The sequence below is a fragment of the Lichenostomus cassidix genome, unplaced genomic scaffold, assembly GCF_008360975.1.
Source record: "Lichenostomus cassidix isolate B80296 unplaced genomic scaffold, HeHo_3.0 HiC_scaffold_38, whole genome shotgun sequence".
In the NCBI taxonomy this organism is placed as follows: domain Eukaryota; kingdom Metazoa; phylum Chordata; class Aves; order Passeriformes; family Meliphagidae; genus Lichenostomus; species Lichenostomus cassidix.
This window is the reverse complement of record NW_028147440.1, coordinates 1570255-1586085: the sequence shown is the minus strand read 5'-3', so window position 1 is coordinate 1586085 and position 15831 is coordinate 1570255. Positions and strand designations below refer to the sequence as shown.

The 15831-nt window shown below is 46.7% G+C and overlaps 1 protein-coding gene across 9 annotated transcripts; it reads right to left on the bottom strand.

Moving 5' to 3' along the window:
- Nucleotides 1–248: 248 nt before the first annotated feature.
- Nucleotides 249–15659, bottom strand: LOC146422950 (TBC1 domain family member 17-like). 9 transcript variants are annotated; one of them, XM_085045466.1, is made up of 9 exons: nucleotides 15500–15658; nucleotides 13270–13370; nucleotides 9441–9534; nucleotides 5727–5818; nucleotides 3916–4059; nucleotides 2726–2800; nucleotides 1022–1838; nucleotides 695–832; nucleotides 249–535 (listed from the first exon to the last, which is right to left on the bottom strand). In XM_085045466.1, exons 1-9 carry the CDS (start codon nucleotides 15528–15530, stop codon nucleotides 333–335), a joined length of 1695 nt encoding a protein of 564 aa, XP_084901592.1. In that variant the 5' UTR covers nucleotides 15531–15658; the 3' UTR covers nucleotides 249–332. The 9 variants fall into 9 exon arrangements, 6 of the variants coding, with proteins under 6 accessions (XP_084901592.1, XP_084901593.1, XP_084901595.1 ...); XM_085045467.1 differs by having other exon boundaries at nucleotides 249–720; nucleotides 780–832; XM_085045469.1 differs by lacking the exon at nucleotides 695–832 and having other exon boundaries at nucleotides 249–622; nucleotides 985–1838.
- Nucleotides 15660–15831: the final 172 nt, after the last annotated feature.

Below are 15831 nucleotides of genomic sequence, written 5' to 3'. Positions count from 1 at the left end.
CTCACAAAAACCAAACTCCCCAAACCCCAAAAAAATCCCCCAAACCTCCCCAAAAATGGCAAAAAACTCCCAAAAACTCCCATAAAACCCCCAAAAAATGCCCCACACCCCCAAAAACTCCCCAAAAACCACAAAAAATTCCCAAAAAACTCCCCCAAATCCCCCAAAACTCCCAAAAACCCCCAAAAAACTCCCCCAAACCCCCCAAAAAACTCCCCAAAATTCCCAAAAAAACCCCAAAAACCCCACAGGTGACAATGACTTTAATGTAGCACAGGAGAAACACAAACCCAACCCAGTCTGGGCTCCCAGTTTGGGATCCCAGTTTGGGGTTAGTGTCCCAGTTTGGGCTCCCAGTTTGGGGTTTGGGTTCCCAGTTTGGGGTTTGGGCTCCCAGTTTGGGCTCCCAGTTTGGGGTTTGGGCTCCCAGTTTGGGCTCCCAGTTTGGGGTTTGGGTTCCCAGTTTGGGGTCTGGGCTCCCAGTTTAGGGTTTGGGTTCCCAGTTTGGGCTCCCAGTTTGGGGTTTGGGCTCCCAGTTTGGGATCCCAGTTTGGGGATTGGGCTCCCAGTTTGGGGTTTGGTGTCCCAGTTTGGGGTTAGTGTCCCAGTTTGGGCTCCCAGTTTGGGGTTTGGGTTCCCAGTTTGGGGTTTGGGGTCTCAGTTTGGTGTCCCAGTTTGGGGTCTGGGCTCCCAGTTTGGGGTTTGGGCTCCCAGTTTGGGATCCCAGTTTGGGATCCCAGTTTGGGGTCTCCAGTCCCAGTTTGGGATCCCAGTTTGGGGTTTGGGCTCCCAGTTTGGGCTCCCAGTTTGGGGTCTGGGCTCCCAGTTTGGGGTCCCAGTTCAGGATGCCAGTTTGGGCTTTGGGTTCCCAGTTTGGGCTTCCAGTTTGGGGTGTGGGTTCCCAGTTTGGGGCTTGGGCTCCCAGTTTGGGGTCAGTATCCCAGTTTGGGCTCCCAGTTTGGGGTTTGGCTCCCAGTTTGGGGTCAGGGGCAGCTCTCGGGGGGTGGCGGCTCCGGGGGAGGTCCCAGTTTGGGGTCTCCAGTCCCAGTTTGCTCTCCCAGTTTGGGGTCAGCTCTCCCAGTTTGCTCTCCCAGTTTGGGGTCTCCAATCCCAGTTTGGGGTCCCAGTTTGGGGTCTCCAGTCCCAGTTTGCTCTCCCAGTTTGGGGTCTCCAGTCCCAGTTTGGGCTCCCAGTTTGGGGTCAGCTCTCCCAGTTTGCTCTCCCAGTTTGGGGTCTCCAATCCCAGTTTGGGGTCCCAGTTTGGGGTCTCCAATCCCAGTTTGGGGTCCCAGTTTGGGGTCTCCAGTCCCAGTTTGGGCTCCCAGTTTGGAGTCTCCAGTCCCAGTCTGGTGTCCCAGTTTGGGGTCTCCAGTCCCAGTTTGGTGTCCCAGTTTGGGGTCAGCTCTCCCAGTTTGGGGTCCCAGTTTGGGGTCTCCAGTCCCAGTTTGGGCTCCCAGTTTGGGGTCTCCACTCCCAGTTTGGTGTCCCAGTTTGGGGTCTCCAGTCCCAGTTTGGTGTCCCAGTTTGGGGTCTCCACTCCCAGTTTGGTGTCCCAGTTTGGGGTCTCCACTCCCAGTTTGGTGTCCCAGTTTGGGGTCAGCTCTCCCAGTTTGGTGTCCCAGTTTGGGGTCAGCTCTCCCAGTTTGCTCTCCCAGTTTGGGGTCTCCAGTCCCAGTTTGGGCTCCCAGTTTGGGGTCTCCAGTCCCAGTTTGGGCTCCCAGTTTGGGGTCTCCAGTCCCAGTTTGGGGTCCCAGTTTGGGGTCAGCTCTCCCAGTTTGCTCTCCCAGTTCAGGTTTCTCCCCCAAGCCCAGCAGCTCCTGTAGGGTCAGCGGCAAATCCTGGGGACAGTTTGGGGACACTGGGGTCACTTTGGGGTCATTTGGGTCACTTTGGGGTCACTTTGGGGTCAGTTTAGGGTCATTTTGGGGACACAGGGAAGTCAGGGTCACTTTGGGGTCACTTTGGGGTCACTTTGGGGACATTGGGGTCACTTTAGGGTCACTTTAGGGTCACTTTAGGGTCACTCAGGGTCACTCAGGGTCACTCAGGATCACTCAGGGTCACTCAGTGTCACTCAGGGTCACTCAGGGTCACTCAGGGTCACTCAGGGTCACTTTAAGGTCACTCAGGGTCACTCAGGGTCACTTTAGGGTCACTTTAAGGTCACTCAGGGTCACTCAGTGTCACTTTAGGGTCACTCAGTGTCACTCAGGGTCACTTTAAGGTCATTTTAGGGTCACTTTAGGGTCACTCAGGGTCACTCAGTGTCACTCAGGATCACTCTGAGTCACTTTAGGGTCACTTTAAGGTCACTCAGGGTCACTTTAGGGTCACTCAGGGTCACTTTGGGGTCACTCAGGGTCACTCAGGGTCACTCAGGGTCACTTTAAGGTCACTCAGGGTCACTCAGTGTCACTCAGTGTCACTCAGGGTCACTCAGGGTCACTCAGGGTCACTTTAGGGTCACTCAGGGTCACTTTAGGGTCACTCAGGGTCACTCAGGGTCACTCAGGGTCACTTTAGGGTCACTTTAGGGTCACTTTAGGGTCACTCAGTGTCACTCAGGGTCACTCAGGGTCACTCAGGGTCACTTTAAGGTCACTCAGGGTCACTCAGGGTCACTCAGGGTCACTTTAGGGTCACTCAGGGTCACTTTAAGGTCACTTTAGGGTCACTCAGGGTCACTCAGGGTCACTCAGGGTCACTCAGGGTCACTCAGGGTCACCTTGGCTGATGCCAACTGCAGGTAAATCCCTTCAGCTCTGCTCAGCACCTCCCCCACCTCCAGCGCTGGGGACACCTGGGGACAGTGATGGGGACATTAGGGACATTGGGGACAGCCATGGGGACATTGGGGACATTGGGGACATTGGGGACATTGGGGACAGCAGGGACATTGGGGACACCTGGGGACAGCCATGGGGACATTGGGGACATTGGGGACAGCGATGGGGACATTGGGGACACCTGGGGATAGCGATGGGGACATTGGGGACATTGGGGGATTTGGGGACAATGGGGACATTGGGGACACCTGGGGACAGCCATGGGGACATTGGGGACATTGGGGACAATGGGGACATTGGGGACAATGGGGACACAGGGGACATTGGGGGATTTGGGGACAATGGGGACATTGGGGACATTGGGGACATTGGGGACAATGGAAACACTGGGGGATTTGGGGACATTGGGGACATTTGGGCACATTAATGGGGATATTTAGGGACAATGGGGACACTGGGGACATCAGGGGTATCGGGGACATTGGGGACATTAATGGGGACATTGGGAACATTGGGGACATCAGGCACATCGGGGACATTGGGGACACTGGGGACATTTGGGGACATTAATGGGGACATTAATGGGGACATTTGGGGATATTTAGGGACATTGGGGACACTGGGGACATTTGGGGACATTGGGGACATCATGGGGGGATTTGGGGACATTGGGGACACTGGGGACAGTGGGGACAGGCTTACCCCAAACCCCTCCCGGTGTCCCCAGCCCCATCCAGGTGTCCCCAGCCTTGTCCCCAACCCTGTCCTGGTGTCCCCAACCCCATTCCAGTGTCCCCAACCCTGTCCCCAACTCTTTAAGTGTCCCCAACCCCATTCCAATGTCCCCAACCCCATCCCAATGTCCCTATTGTTGTCCCCAACCCCACCCTGATGTCCCCAAGCCCATCCCCATGTCCCCAACCCTATCTCAGTGTCCCCAACCCTGTCCCCAAGCCCACCCCAGTGTCCCCAACCCTGTCCCCAACCCCATCCCGATGTCCCCAAGCCCACCCCAGTGTCCCTATTGTTGTCCCCAACCCCACCCCAGTGTCCCCAAGGCCACCCCGATGTCCCCAAGCCCACCCCGATGTCCCCAACCCTGTCCCCAAGGCCACCCCGATGTCCCCACCATGTCCCCGTCGCTGTCCTCGCTGTCGCTGTCGCCGTCACTGCTGTCCCCGTTGCTGTCCCCATTGCTGTCCCCAAGCAGCTCCAGCAGGGCACATGTCACCAGCAGCAGGAAGTTGGGACAGGGCAGCCTCGTCCAGAGCACCTGGGGACACAGGGGACACTTGGGGACATCTTGGGGACACCCTGGGGATGTCCTGAGGACACCTCGGACACCTTGGGGACACTTGGGGACGCTTGGGGACACTTGGGAATATCCTGAGAATCCCAAGGACACCCTGGGGACACTTGGGGACACCTTGGGGACACTTGGGGACACCCTGGGGACACCTTGGGGACACTTGGGGACACCCTGGGGATGTCCTGAGGACACCTCAGACACCCTGGGGACACCCTGGGGACACCTGGGGACATCTTGGGGACACTTAGGGACACCCTGGGGACGCTTGGGGACATCTTGGGGACACTTGGGAATATCCTGAGAATCCCAAGGACACCCTGGGGACACTTGGGGACATCTTGGGGACACCCTGGGGATGTCCTGAGGACACCTCGGACACCTTGGGGACACTTGGGGACACCTGGGGACACCTTGGGGATGTCCTGAGAACCCCAAGGACACCCTGGGGACACTTGGGGACATCTTGGGGACACCTGGGGACCTTCAGTCCCCCTTGCCATTCCCCCCATGTCCCTGTGATGTCCCCAAATGTCCCCAATGTCCCCAAATCCCTAATATACCAAATGTCCCCAAATTCCCCCCATGATGTCCCCAATGTCCCCAATGTCCCCATTACTGTCCCCAAAGTCCCCAATATCCCCACTGTCCCCAACATCCCCAATGTCCCCATGAATGTCCCACATCCCCCCGATGTCCCCAATGTCCCCAACCCCCCAAATGTCCCCAGGTGTCCCCAATGTCCCCAAATCCCCACACAGTCCCCAATGTCCCCAGTGTCCCCAATGTCCCCATTACTGTCCCCAAGTGTCGCAATGTCCCCCACTGTCCCCAGTGTCCCCAATGTCCCCAATGTCCCCAAATGTCCCCAATCCCCCAAATGTCCCCAGGTGTCTCCCCTGTCCCCAAATCCCTCAATATCCCCAACATCCCCAATGTCCCCAACGTCCCCAATGTCCCCAAATGTCCCCAATATCCCCAATATCTCCAACGTCCCCAATGTCCCCAAATGTCCTCAATGTCCCCAATCCCCCAAATGTCCCCAATGTCCCTGAAGTCCCTAATGTCCCCAACACCCCCAATGTCCCCAATATCTCCATTAATGTCCCCAAATCCCCCAACATCCCCAATATCCTCAAAGTCCCCAATGTCCCCAATCCCCCAAATGTCCCCAGGTGTCCCCGATATCTCCACTGTCCCAAAATCCCCCAACATCCCCAATATCCTCAAAGTCCCCATTGTCCCCAATGTCCCCATTGTCCCCAATGTCCCCATTGTCCCCAATGTCCCCAATGTCCCCATTGTCCCCAATGTCCCCAATGTCCCCAATGTCCCCATTGTCCCCAATGTCCCCATTGTCCCCAATGTCCCCAATGTCCCCATTGTCCCCAATGTCCCCAATGTCCCCAATGTCCCCATTGTCCCCAATGTCCCCATTGTCCCCAAATGTCCCCAATGTCCCCAAATGTCCCCAATGTCCCCAATGTCCCCAATGTCCCCAAATGTCCCCAATGTCCCCAATGTCCCCAAATGTCCCCAATGTCCCCAATGTCCCCAAATGTCCCCAAAGTCCCCAAAGTCCCCAAAGTCCCCAAAGTCCCCATTAATGTCCCCAGATGTCCCCATGTCCGTACCTCGCACACCTGCCGGGTTCCCTCCATTCCCAGTTGCCGCTGGAACCTCAACTGGAGCCACTGGGAGCAAAGTCTGCGGGGAGAGCCCAGCTCTGGGGACAGAGGGGACAGCAATGGGGACATTGGGGACAGCAATGGGGACATTGGGGACAGTGGGGACATTGGGGACAGTGGGGATGTTGGGGATGTTTGGGACATTGGGGGATTGGGGACATTGGGATGACTTGGGGCATTGGGGACATTGGGGACATTGGGGATATTGGGGACATTTGGGGGACTGGGGGAAGGTTGGGACATTGGGGGGATTTGGGGTCATTGAGGACACTGGGGGGATTGGGAGACATTGGGGACATTGGGGACATTTGGGGACATTGGGGTATTGGGGATATTGGGGACATTGCGGGGATTTGGGGTCATTGGGGACATTGGGGACATTTTGGGGATTTGGAGACATTTGGGACATTTGGGGACATTGGGGACATTGGGGATATTGGGGATATTGGGGACAATAATGGGGACATTGGGGACATTGGGACAATGGGGACATTGGGGACATCATGGGGACATTGGGGATATTGGGGACATTTGGGGGACTGGGGACAGTTGGGACATTGGGGGGATTTGGGGTCATTGAGGACACTGGGGGGATTGGGGATTTGGGGACATTGGGGACATTTTGGGGATTTGGGGACATTTAGGGATGTTGGGGATTTTGGGACATTGGGGACATTGGGGACGTTGGGGACATTGGGGACATTGGGGATGTTGGGGACATTGGGGACATTGGGGACATTTGGGGACATTGAGGACATTAATGGTGATATTGGGGACATTGGGGATTTTGGGACATTGGGACATTTGGGGATATTTGGAGACATTGGGGACATTTGGGGACATTGGGGACATCATGGGGACATTAATGGGGATGTTGGGGACATTGGGGGGATTTGGAGACATTGGGGGATATTGGAGGGATTGGGGACATTGGGGACATTGGGGACATTGGGGACAGTGGGGTTGGCATCACCAAAATCAAAAAACCCCCAAAATTTGAGGTCCCCAATTCCCCCATTTTTGGGATTTCCCCCCAATTTTTTAGGGGTTTTCACCATTTTTTGGGGTTTTTTCACCATTTTTTGGGGATTTTCTCCCCATTTTTGAGGTTTTCTCCCCATTTTTTGGGTTCTTTTCACCATTTTTTGGGATTTTCTCCCCATTTTTGAGGTTTTCTCCCCATTTTTGGGGTTTTTTTCCACCATTTTTTGGTATTTTCTCCCCATTTTCGGGGTTTTCTCCCCCTTTTTTGGGTTTTTTCCCCTTTTTTTGAGTTTTCTCCCGATTTTTTAGGATTTCCCTCCCATTTTTGAGGTTTTTCACCATTTTTTGGTATTTTCTCCCCATTTTTTGGGCTTTTTCACCATTTTTCAGGGTTTTCTCCCCCTTTTTTTGGGTTTTTCCCCTTTATGGGGGTTTTTCCCCCGATTTTTTAGGATTTTCCTCCCATTTTTTGGGTTTTTTTCACCATTTTTGGGGGTTTTCACCATTTTTTAGTATTTCCCCCCCATTTTTGGACTTTTTTTCACCATTTTTTGGGGTTTTCTCCCCATTTTTTAGGATTTCCCTCTCATTTTTTTGGTTTTCTCCCCATTTTGGGGTTTTTTCACCATTTTTTGGGGGGTTTTCCACCATTTTGGGGGGTTTTTCACCATTTTTTGGTATTTTCTCCCCATTTTTGGGTTTTTTTTCCACCATTTTTTTGTATTTTCTCCCCATTTTTGGGGGTTTTCTCCCCCTTTTTTTGGTTTTTTCCCCTTTTTTTTGGGTTTTCTCCCCATTTTTTAGGATTTCCCCCCCCAATTTTTGAGGTTTTTCACCATTTTTTGGTATTTTCTCCCCATTTTTTGGGCTTTTTCACCATTTTTCAGGGTTTTCTCCCCATTTTTTGGGTTTTTTCCTCTTTTTTTTTTTTTGTTTTTCTCCCCATTTTTTAGGATTTCCTCCCCCATTTTTTGGGGGTTTTTTCACCATTTTTTGGGGGTTTCTCCCCATTTTTGGGTTTTTTGCCATTTTTTTGGGGCTTCTCCCCCTTTTTTTTTGGTTTTCCCACATTTTTTTAGGATTTCCCCCCCAATTTTTGAGGTTTTTCACCATTTTTTGGTATTTTCTCCCCATTTTTTGGGCTTTTTCACCATTTTTCGGGGTTTTCTCCCCCTTTTTTGGGTTTTTTCCCCTTTATTGGGGTTTTTCCCCCGATTTTTTAGGATTTTCCTCCCATTTTTGAGGTTTTTTCACCATTTTTCGGTATTTTCTCCCAATTTTTGGTTTTTTCACCATTTTTGGGGTTTTTTTCACCATTTTTGGGGTTTTTTTCACCATTTTTGGGGGTTTTCACCATTTTTTAGTATTTCCCCCCCATTTTTGGACTTTTTTTCACCATTTTTTGGGGTTTTCTCCCCATTTTTTAGGATTTCCCTCCCATTTTTTTGGTTTTCTCCCCATTTTGGGGTTTTTTCACCATTTTTTGGGGGGTTTTCCACCATTTTGGGGGGTTTTTCACCATTTTTTGGTATTTTCTCCCCATTTTTGGGGTTTTTTTCCACCATTTTTTTGTATTTTCTCCCCATTTTTGGGGGTTTTCTCCCCCTTTTTTTGGTTTTATCCCCTTTTTTTTTGGGTTTTCTCCCCATTTTTAGGATTTCCCCCCAATTTTTGAGGTTTTTCACCATTTTTTGGTATTTTCTCCCCATTTTTTGAGCTTTTTCACCATTTTTCAGGGTTTTCTCCCCCTTTTTTTGTTTTTTCCCCTTTTTTTTGGGTTTTCTCCCCATTTTTTAGGATTTCCCCCCCAATTTTTGAGGTTTTTCACCATTTTTTGGTATTTTCTCCCCATTTTTTGGGCTTTTTCACCATTTTTCAGGGTTTTCTCCCCCTTTTTTGGGTTTTTTCCTCTTTTTTTTTTTGGTTTTCTCCCCATTTTTTAGGATTTCCTCCCCCATTTTTTGGGGGTTTTTTCACCACTTTTTGGGGGTTTCTCCCCATTTTTGGGTTTTTTGCCATTTTTTGGGTTTTCTCCCCATTTTTTTTGGGTTTCCCCCCATTTTTTAGGATTTCCCACCCATTTTTGGGTTTTTTTTCACCATTTTTTGGGGTTTTTCACCATTTTTCGGAATTTTTCACCGTTTTTTACTATTTCCCACCCATTTTATTGGTTTTTTCCACAATTTTTGGGGTTTTTTTTTACCATTTTTGGGGTTTTCTCCCCATTTTTTTGGGTTTTCACCATTTTTCAGGGGTTTCTCCCCATTTTTTGGGGGGTTTTCCCTGTTTCTTTAGGTTTTCCCCCCATTTTTTAGGATTTCCCTCCTGGTTTTTGGGTTTTTTCACCATTTTTCGGGGTTTTCTCCCCATCTTTGGGGTTTTTTAACCATTTTTTGGGGTTTTCCCCCATTTTTTGGGGTTTTTTCCTTGGTTTTTTGGGTTTTCCCTCATTTTTTAGGATTTTCCTCCCCCATTTTTGGGATTTTCTCCCCATTTTTGGGGTTTTTTTCACAGTTTTTTGGGGTTTTTCACCATTTTTTGGGGTTTTCCCCCCATTTTTTAGGATTTCCCTCCCATTTTTTGGGATTTTCTCCCCATTTTTTGGTTTTTTTTCATCGTTTTTTTGGGTTTTTTCACCATTTTTGGGGTTTTTCTCCCCATTTTCAGGATTCTCACCCAGGAGGTCACTCAGGTTTGGGTTCACCACTCTCACCACTTGTCCCAATTGTCCCAAATTCTTCTCCAGTCCCTCCTGGCTGAAATTCTCCCCCTGGGGGAAAAAAATGGGGTGTCAGCCCTGGAGAACCCCAAAAACACCCAAATTCACCCCAAAAAACCCAAATCCACCCCAAAAAACCCCAAAAAATCCCAAATCCACCCCAAAAAATCCCCAAAAAATCCCAAAAAAATACCCAAAAACTCCCAAAAAACCCAAATTCACCCCAAAAAAACCCCAAAAAATCCCAAATTCACCCCAAAAAACAAAAAAAATCCCCAAATCCACCCTAAAACCCCCAAATAATCACCCTGGAGACCCAAAACCCCAAAACCACCCAAAAACCCCCAAAATCCCAAAAAATACCCAAAAACTCCCAAAAAACCCAAATCCACCCCAAAAACCCAAAAAAAAATCTGATCACCCCAAAACCAAAAAACCCCAAATCAACCCCAAAAACTCCCAAAGATCCAAATCCACCCCAAAGGCCCCAAAAAGATCCCAGATTCACCCCAAAGACCCAAAAAAGATCCCAGATCCACCCCAAAGATCCCAGATCCACCCCAAAGAGCTCCCAAAGGCCCAAGTTCACCCCAAAATGAGCAAGAAAGGCCCCAAAATCCACCCCAAATCCCCCAAATAATCACCCTGAAACAAAAAAAAACCCAAATCCACCCCAAAATATCCCCCAAAATATCCCAAATCCACCCCAAAAACCCCAAAACCCAAATTCACCCCAAAAAAAACCCAAAAAATCCCAAATTCACCCCAAAAAACCCAAAAAAAATCCCCAAATCCACCCCAAAAAACCCCAAAAAACCCCAAATCCACCCCAAATCCCCAAAAATCCCAAAATCCACCCCAAAAACAAAAAATCCCCAAATCCACCCCAAAAAACCCAAAAATCCCAAATCCACAAAAAAACCCCAAAAAATCCCAAATCCACCCCAAAAAACCAAAAAAATCCCCAAATCCACCCCAAAAACCCCAAAAAAATCACCCCAGAAACCCCCAAAAATCCCAAATTCCCACAGAAAACCCCAAAAAAACCCCAAATCCACCCCAAAAAATCACCCCAGAAAGCCAAAAAAACCTCAAATCCACACAGAGAACCTTAAAAAACAACCCCAATTTCCCCCCAAATCCCCCAAAAATCAACCCAGAAACCCCAAAAAAAACCCCCAAATCTCACCCAGATCACCCCAAAAAATCCCAAACCTCCCCTGGTTTTAGGATTTCCCAAATATTGGAATTTTCCATAATTAAACCTTTTCAATTTTAGGATTTCCTGAATTTTGGGGTTTTCTATTGTTTAACCTTTTCAATTTTCGGATTTCCCAAATTTTGGGTTTTCCCATTATTTAACTTCTTCAATTTTAGGATTTCCCAATTTTTGGATTTCCCAATATTTGGATTTTCCCATTATTTCACCTTTTCAATTTTCAGATTTCCCAATTTTAGGATTTCCCAAAATTTGGAATTTCCCATTCTTTAACCCCACTGGTTTTAGGATTTCCCAGTTTTAGGATTTCCCAGTTTTAGGATTTCCCAGTTTTAGGATTTCCCAATTTTTGGGTTTTCCCGTTATTTAACCTTTTCAATTTTAGGATTTCCCAATTTTAGGATTTCCCACTTTCAGGATTTCCCAATTTCAGGATTTCCCAGTTTTAGGTTTTCCCAGTTTCAGGATTTCCCGAATTTTAGGATTTCCCAGTTTTAAGATTTCCCAAATTTTGGGTTTCCCATTATTTAACCTTTTCAGTTTTAGGATTTCCTGAATTTTGGGGTTTCCCATTATTTAACTTCTTCAATTTTATGATTTCCCAAATTTTGGAATTTTCCATTATTTAATCCCACTGGTTTTAGGATTTGCCAAATTTTGGGGTTTCCCATTATTTAATCTCTGCATTTTTAGGATTTCCCAACTTTAGGATTTCGCAATTTTAGGATTTCCCAATTTTTGGAATTTTCCATTATTTAATCTTTTCAATTTTAGGATTTTCCGAACTTTGGGGTTTTCCATAATTTAACCTTTTCAATTTTAGGATTTCCCAAATTTGGGGTTTTTCCATTATTGAACCCCATGGGTTTTAGGATTTCCCAAATTTTGGAATTTTCCATTATTTAACCCCACAGGTTTTAGGATTTCCCAATTTTAGGATTTCCCATTATTAAATCTCTGCATTTTTAGGATTTCCCAATTGTAGGATTTCCCAGTTTTAAGATTTCCCAAATTTTGGGTTTCCCATTATTTAACCTTTTCAATTTTAGGATTTCCCAATTTTAGGATTTCCCAAATTTTGGAATTTTCCATAATTTAACCTCCCCAATTTTAGGATTTTCCAATTTTAGGATTTCCCAATTTCAGGATTTCCCGAATTTTAGGATTTCCCAGTTTTAGGATTTCCCAGTTTTAGAATTTCCCGGATTTTGGGTTTTTCCATTATTTAACTTCTTCAATTTTAGGATTTCCCACTTTCAGGATTTCCCAACTTTGGGATTTCCCAGTTTTAGGATTTCCCAATTTTGGGATTTCCCGAATTTTAGGATTTCCCAGTTTTAGGATTTCCCACTTTTAGCATTTCCCAGTTCTAGGATTTCCCAGTTTTAGGATTTCCCGAATTTTGGAATTTCCCATTATTTAACCCCACTGGTTTTTAGGATTTCCCAATTTTAGGATTTCCCAGTTTTAGGATTTCCCAATTTTAGGATTTCCCAATTTTAGGATTTCCCAAATATTGGAATTTCCCAAATTTCAGAATTTCCCATTATTTAACCCCACAGGTTTCAGGATTTTCCAATTTTAGGATTTCCCAATTTTAGGATTTCCCAATTTTAAGATTTCCCAAATTTTGGGTTTCCCAAATTTTAGGATTTCCCAGTTTTAGGATTTCCCAACTTTAGGATTTCCCAGTTTTAGGATTTCCCAATTTTAGGATTTCCCAAATTTTGGAATTTTCCATTATTTAACCTCCTCAGTTTTAGGATTTCCCAATTTTGGGGTTTTCCCGTTATTTAACCTTTTCAATTTTAGGATTTCCCAATTTTAGGATTTCCCACTTTCAGGATTTCCCAGTTTCAGGATTTCCCAGTTTTAGGTTTTCCCAGTTTCAGGATTTCCCGAATTTTAGGATTTCCCAGTTTTAAGATTTCCCAAATTTTGGGTTTCCCAATTTTTGGGTTTTCCCGTTATTTAACCTTTTCAATTTTAGGATTTCCTGAATTTTGGGGTTTCCCATTATTTAACTTCTTCAATTTTAGGATTTCCCCAATTTCGGGGTTTTCCATTATTTAACCCCACTGGTTTTTAGGATTTCCCAATTCTAGGATTTCCCAGTTTTAGAATTTTCCAATTTTAGGATTTCCCAACTTTAGGATTTCCCAGTTTTAGGATTTCCCACTTTTAGGATTTCCCAATTTTGGGATTTCCTGAATTTTAGGATTTCCCACTTTTAGGATTTCCCACTTTTAGGATTTCCCAATTTCGGGATTTCCCAATTTTAGGATTTCCCAGTTTTAGGATTTCCCAATTTTTGGGGTTTCCCATTATTTAACCTTTTCAATTTTAGGATTTCCCAGTTTTAGGATTTCCCACGTTCAGGATTTCCCAATTTCAGGATTTCCTGAATTTTAGGATTTCCCAGTTTTAGGATTTCCCATTATTTAACCCCACTGGTTTCAGGATTTCCCAATTTTAGGATTTCCCAAATTTCACAGTTTCCCATTACTTAACCTTCTCAATTTTAGGATTTCCCGAATTTTAGGATTTCCCCATTTGGGTTTTCTCACCACCATCTCCATGACGCTGCAGAAACCCCAAAAGGCCTCAACCTCCTCGGGGATGACGCTGAGCAGTGGGGTGAGAACTTCCTTCATCCCTCTGACGTACCCTGGGGGGACACGGGTCACCCCAAAACACAAAAAAACCCCAAAAAACAAAAAAATCCCAAAACCCTCCCCCCAAAAAAACCCTAAAAAACAAAAAAACCCCAAAAAACCCAAAAACCCACAAAGAGCACAAAGAACCCAAAAAACCTAAAACCCAATAAAAAAAACCAAGAAAAGCCAGCAGAAAACAAAAGACCCCAAAACAACCAAGAAAAGCCCCCAAAAGCCCAAAAGGCCACAAATGATCAGCCAAAAACCCCAAAAACAAAAAAAAAGACCTCCTCAAAAGCCCAAAAGAAACCCCAAACCCCAAGATCCCAAGGCCCCAAGGCCAAGAAAGGCCCCTCAAGGCCAAAAAGCCCAAAGAGGCCCCAAAGACCCAAAGGCCCCAAAAATGGCCCAGAAAGACCCCGAGAAGCCAAAGAAAGAAAGTCCGAGACCCCAAGGCCCCAAGACCCAAAACCAAAAAACCCAAAAACCACAAAACCCTAAAAAACTAAAAAAGCAAAAAAAAACCCCAAAAAATAAACAAAAAACCCCCTAAAAAACCCCCAAACCTGGGGACCCAAAAAAACCCCAAAATCCCAAACCCCAAATCCCAAACGCAGAAAAACCCAATCCCCAAACTCCCAAATCCCCAAACCCCAAAAACCCCAAATCTCAAACCCTAAAAACCCAAAAAACCCCAAAAAACCCAAAAAAACCCCAAAAACCCCAAAAAAACCCCAAAAGCTCTCCCAGGTCGAAGTTGAACATGCAGAAAGTCATGAGGAAATCAAATCCCTAAATCCCAAACCCCAAATCGCCCCTAAAATCACCCCAATTACCCAAAACCCCAAATCCCCCAAAACCCCAAAACCCCAAAAAAACCCCAAAAACCCCAAAAAACCCCCAAAAAAACCCCAAAATCTCACCCAGATCAAAGTTGAACATGCAGAAGGTCATGAGGAAATCCCCAAATCCCTAAATCCCCAAATCCCAAAACCCCAAATCCCTAAATCCCCCAATAAAATGACTCCAAACCCCAAATTTCAAATCCCAAAAATCCTAAAAAAACCCTAAAAAAACCCCAAAAACCCCCAAAAAACCCCAAAATCTCACCGAGATCAAAGTTGAACATGCAGAAGGTCATGAGGAGGAAATTCCCTCATCCCAAATCCCCCAATAAAATGACTCCAAACCCCAAATCCCCAAACCCCAAAAACCCCAAATCCCAAACCCCAAAAACCCCAAAAACCCCAAAAATCCCAAAAACCCCAAAAACCCCAAAAAAACCCCAAAATCTCACCGAGATCAAAGTTGAACATGCAGAAGGTCATGAGGAAATCCCCAAATCCCTAAATCCTGAAAACCCCAAATTCCCCCCAAAACCACCTCAAATCCCAAAAACCCCAAACCCCCAAATCCCAAAAACCCCAAAAAACCCCAAAACCCCAAACAAACCCCAAAAAAACCCCAAAAGCTCACCGAGATCAAAGTTGAACATGCAGAAGGTCATGAGGAAATCCCCAAATCCCTAAATCCCCAAACCCCAAATCCCGAAACCCCAAATCCCTAAATCCCCCAATAAAATGACTCCAAACCCCAAATCCCAAAAACCCCCAAAACCCCAAAAACCCCAAAAATCCCAAAAAAACCCCAAAAGCTCACCGAGGTCGAAGTCGAACATGCAGAAAGTCATGAGGAAATCCCTCAAACCCCAAACCCCCAAATCCCCCAATAAAATGACTCCAAATCTCAAATCCCAAAAATCCTAAAAAAACCCTAAAAAAACCCCAAAAAACCCCCAAAAAACCCCCAAAATCTCACCCAGATCCAAGTTGAACATGCAGAAAGTCATGAGGAAATCAAATCTCTAAATCCCCAAACCCCAAACCCCAAACTCCCCCCAAAACCACCCCAAATCACAAACCCCAAAAACCCCAAAAACCCCAAAAACCCCAAAAAACCCCCAAAACCTCACCCAGGTCGAAGTTGAACATGCAGAAGGTCATGAGGAGGAAATTCCCTCATCCCAAATCCCCCAATGAAATTAGTCCAAACCCCAAACCTCAAATCCCAAACCTTCAAATCACAAACCCCCAAAACCCCCAAAAACCCCAAAAACCCCAAAAAAACCCCAAAAGCTCACCGAGGTCAAAGTTGAACATGCAGAAGGTCATGAGGATGTCATGGAGCAGTGAGGGAGGAGCACAGGGAGAACCCCGAGAGAGATCCCGCTCTGAGGGAATATGGGGTTTTTGGGGTTTTTGTGGGGTTTTGTGGGGTTTTGGGGTTTTTGGGGGGTTTGGGATATTGGAGGATATTGGGGGATTTGTAGGGTTTTGGGGCATTGGGGACATTGGGGGATATTGGGGGGTTTCTAGGGTTTTGGGGTGTTTGGGGACATTTGGGACATTGTGGGGATTTGGGGACATTGGGGAATTTGTGGGGTTTTGAGGTGTTCAGGGACATTGGGGGACA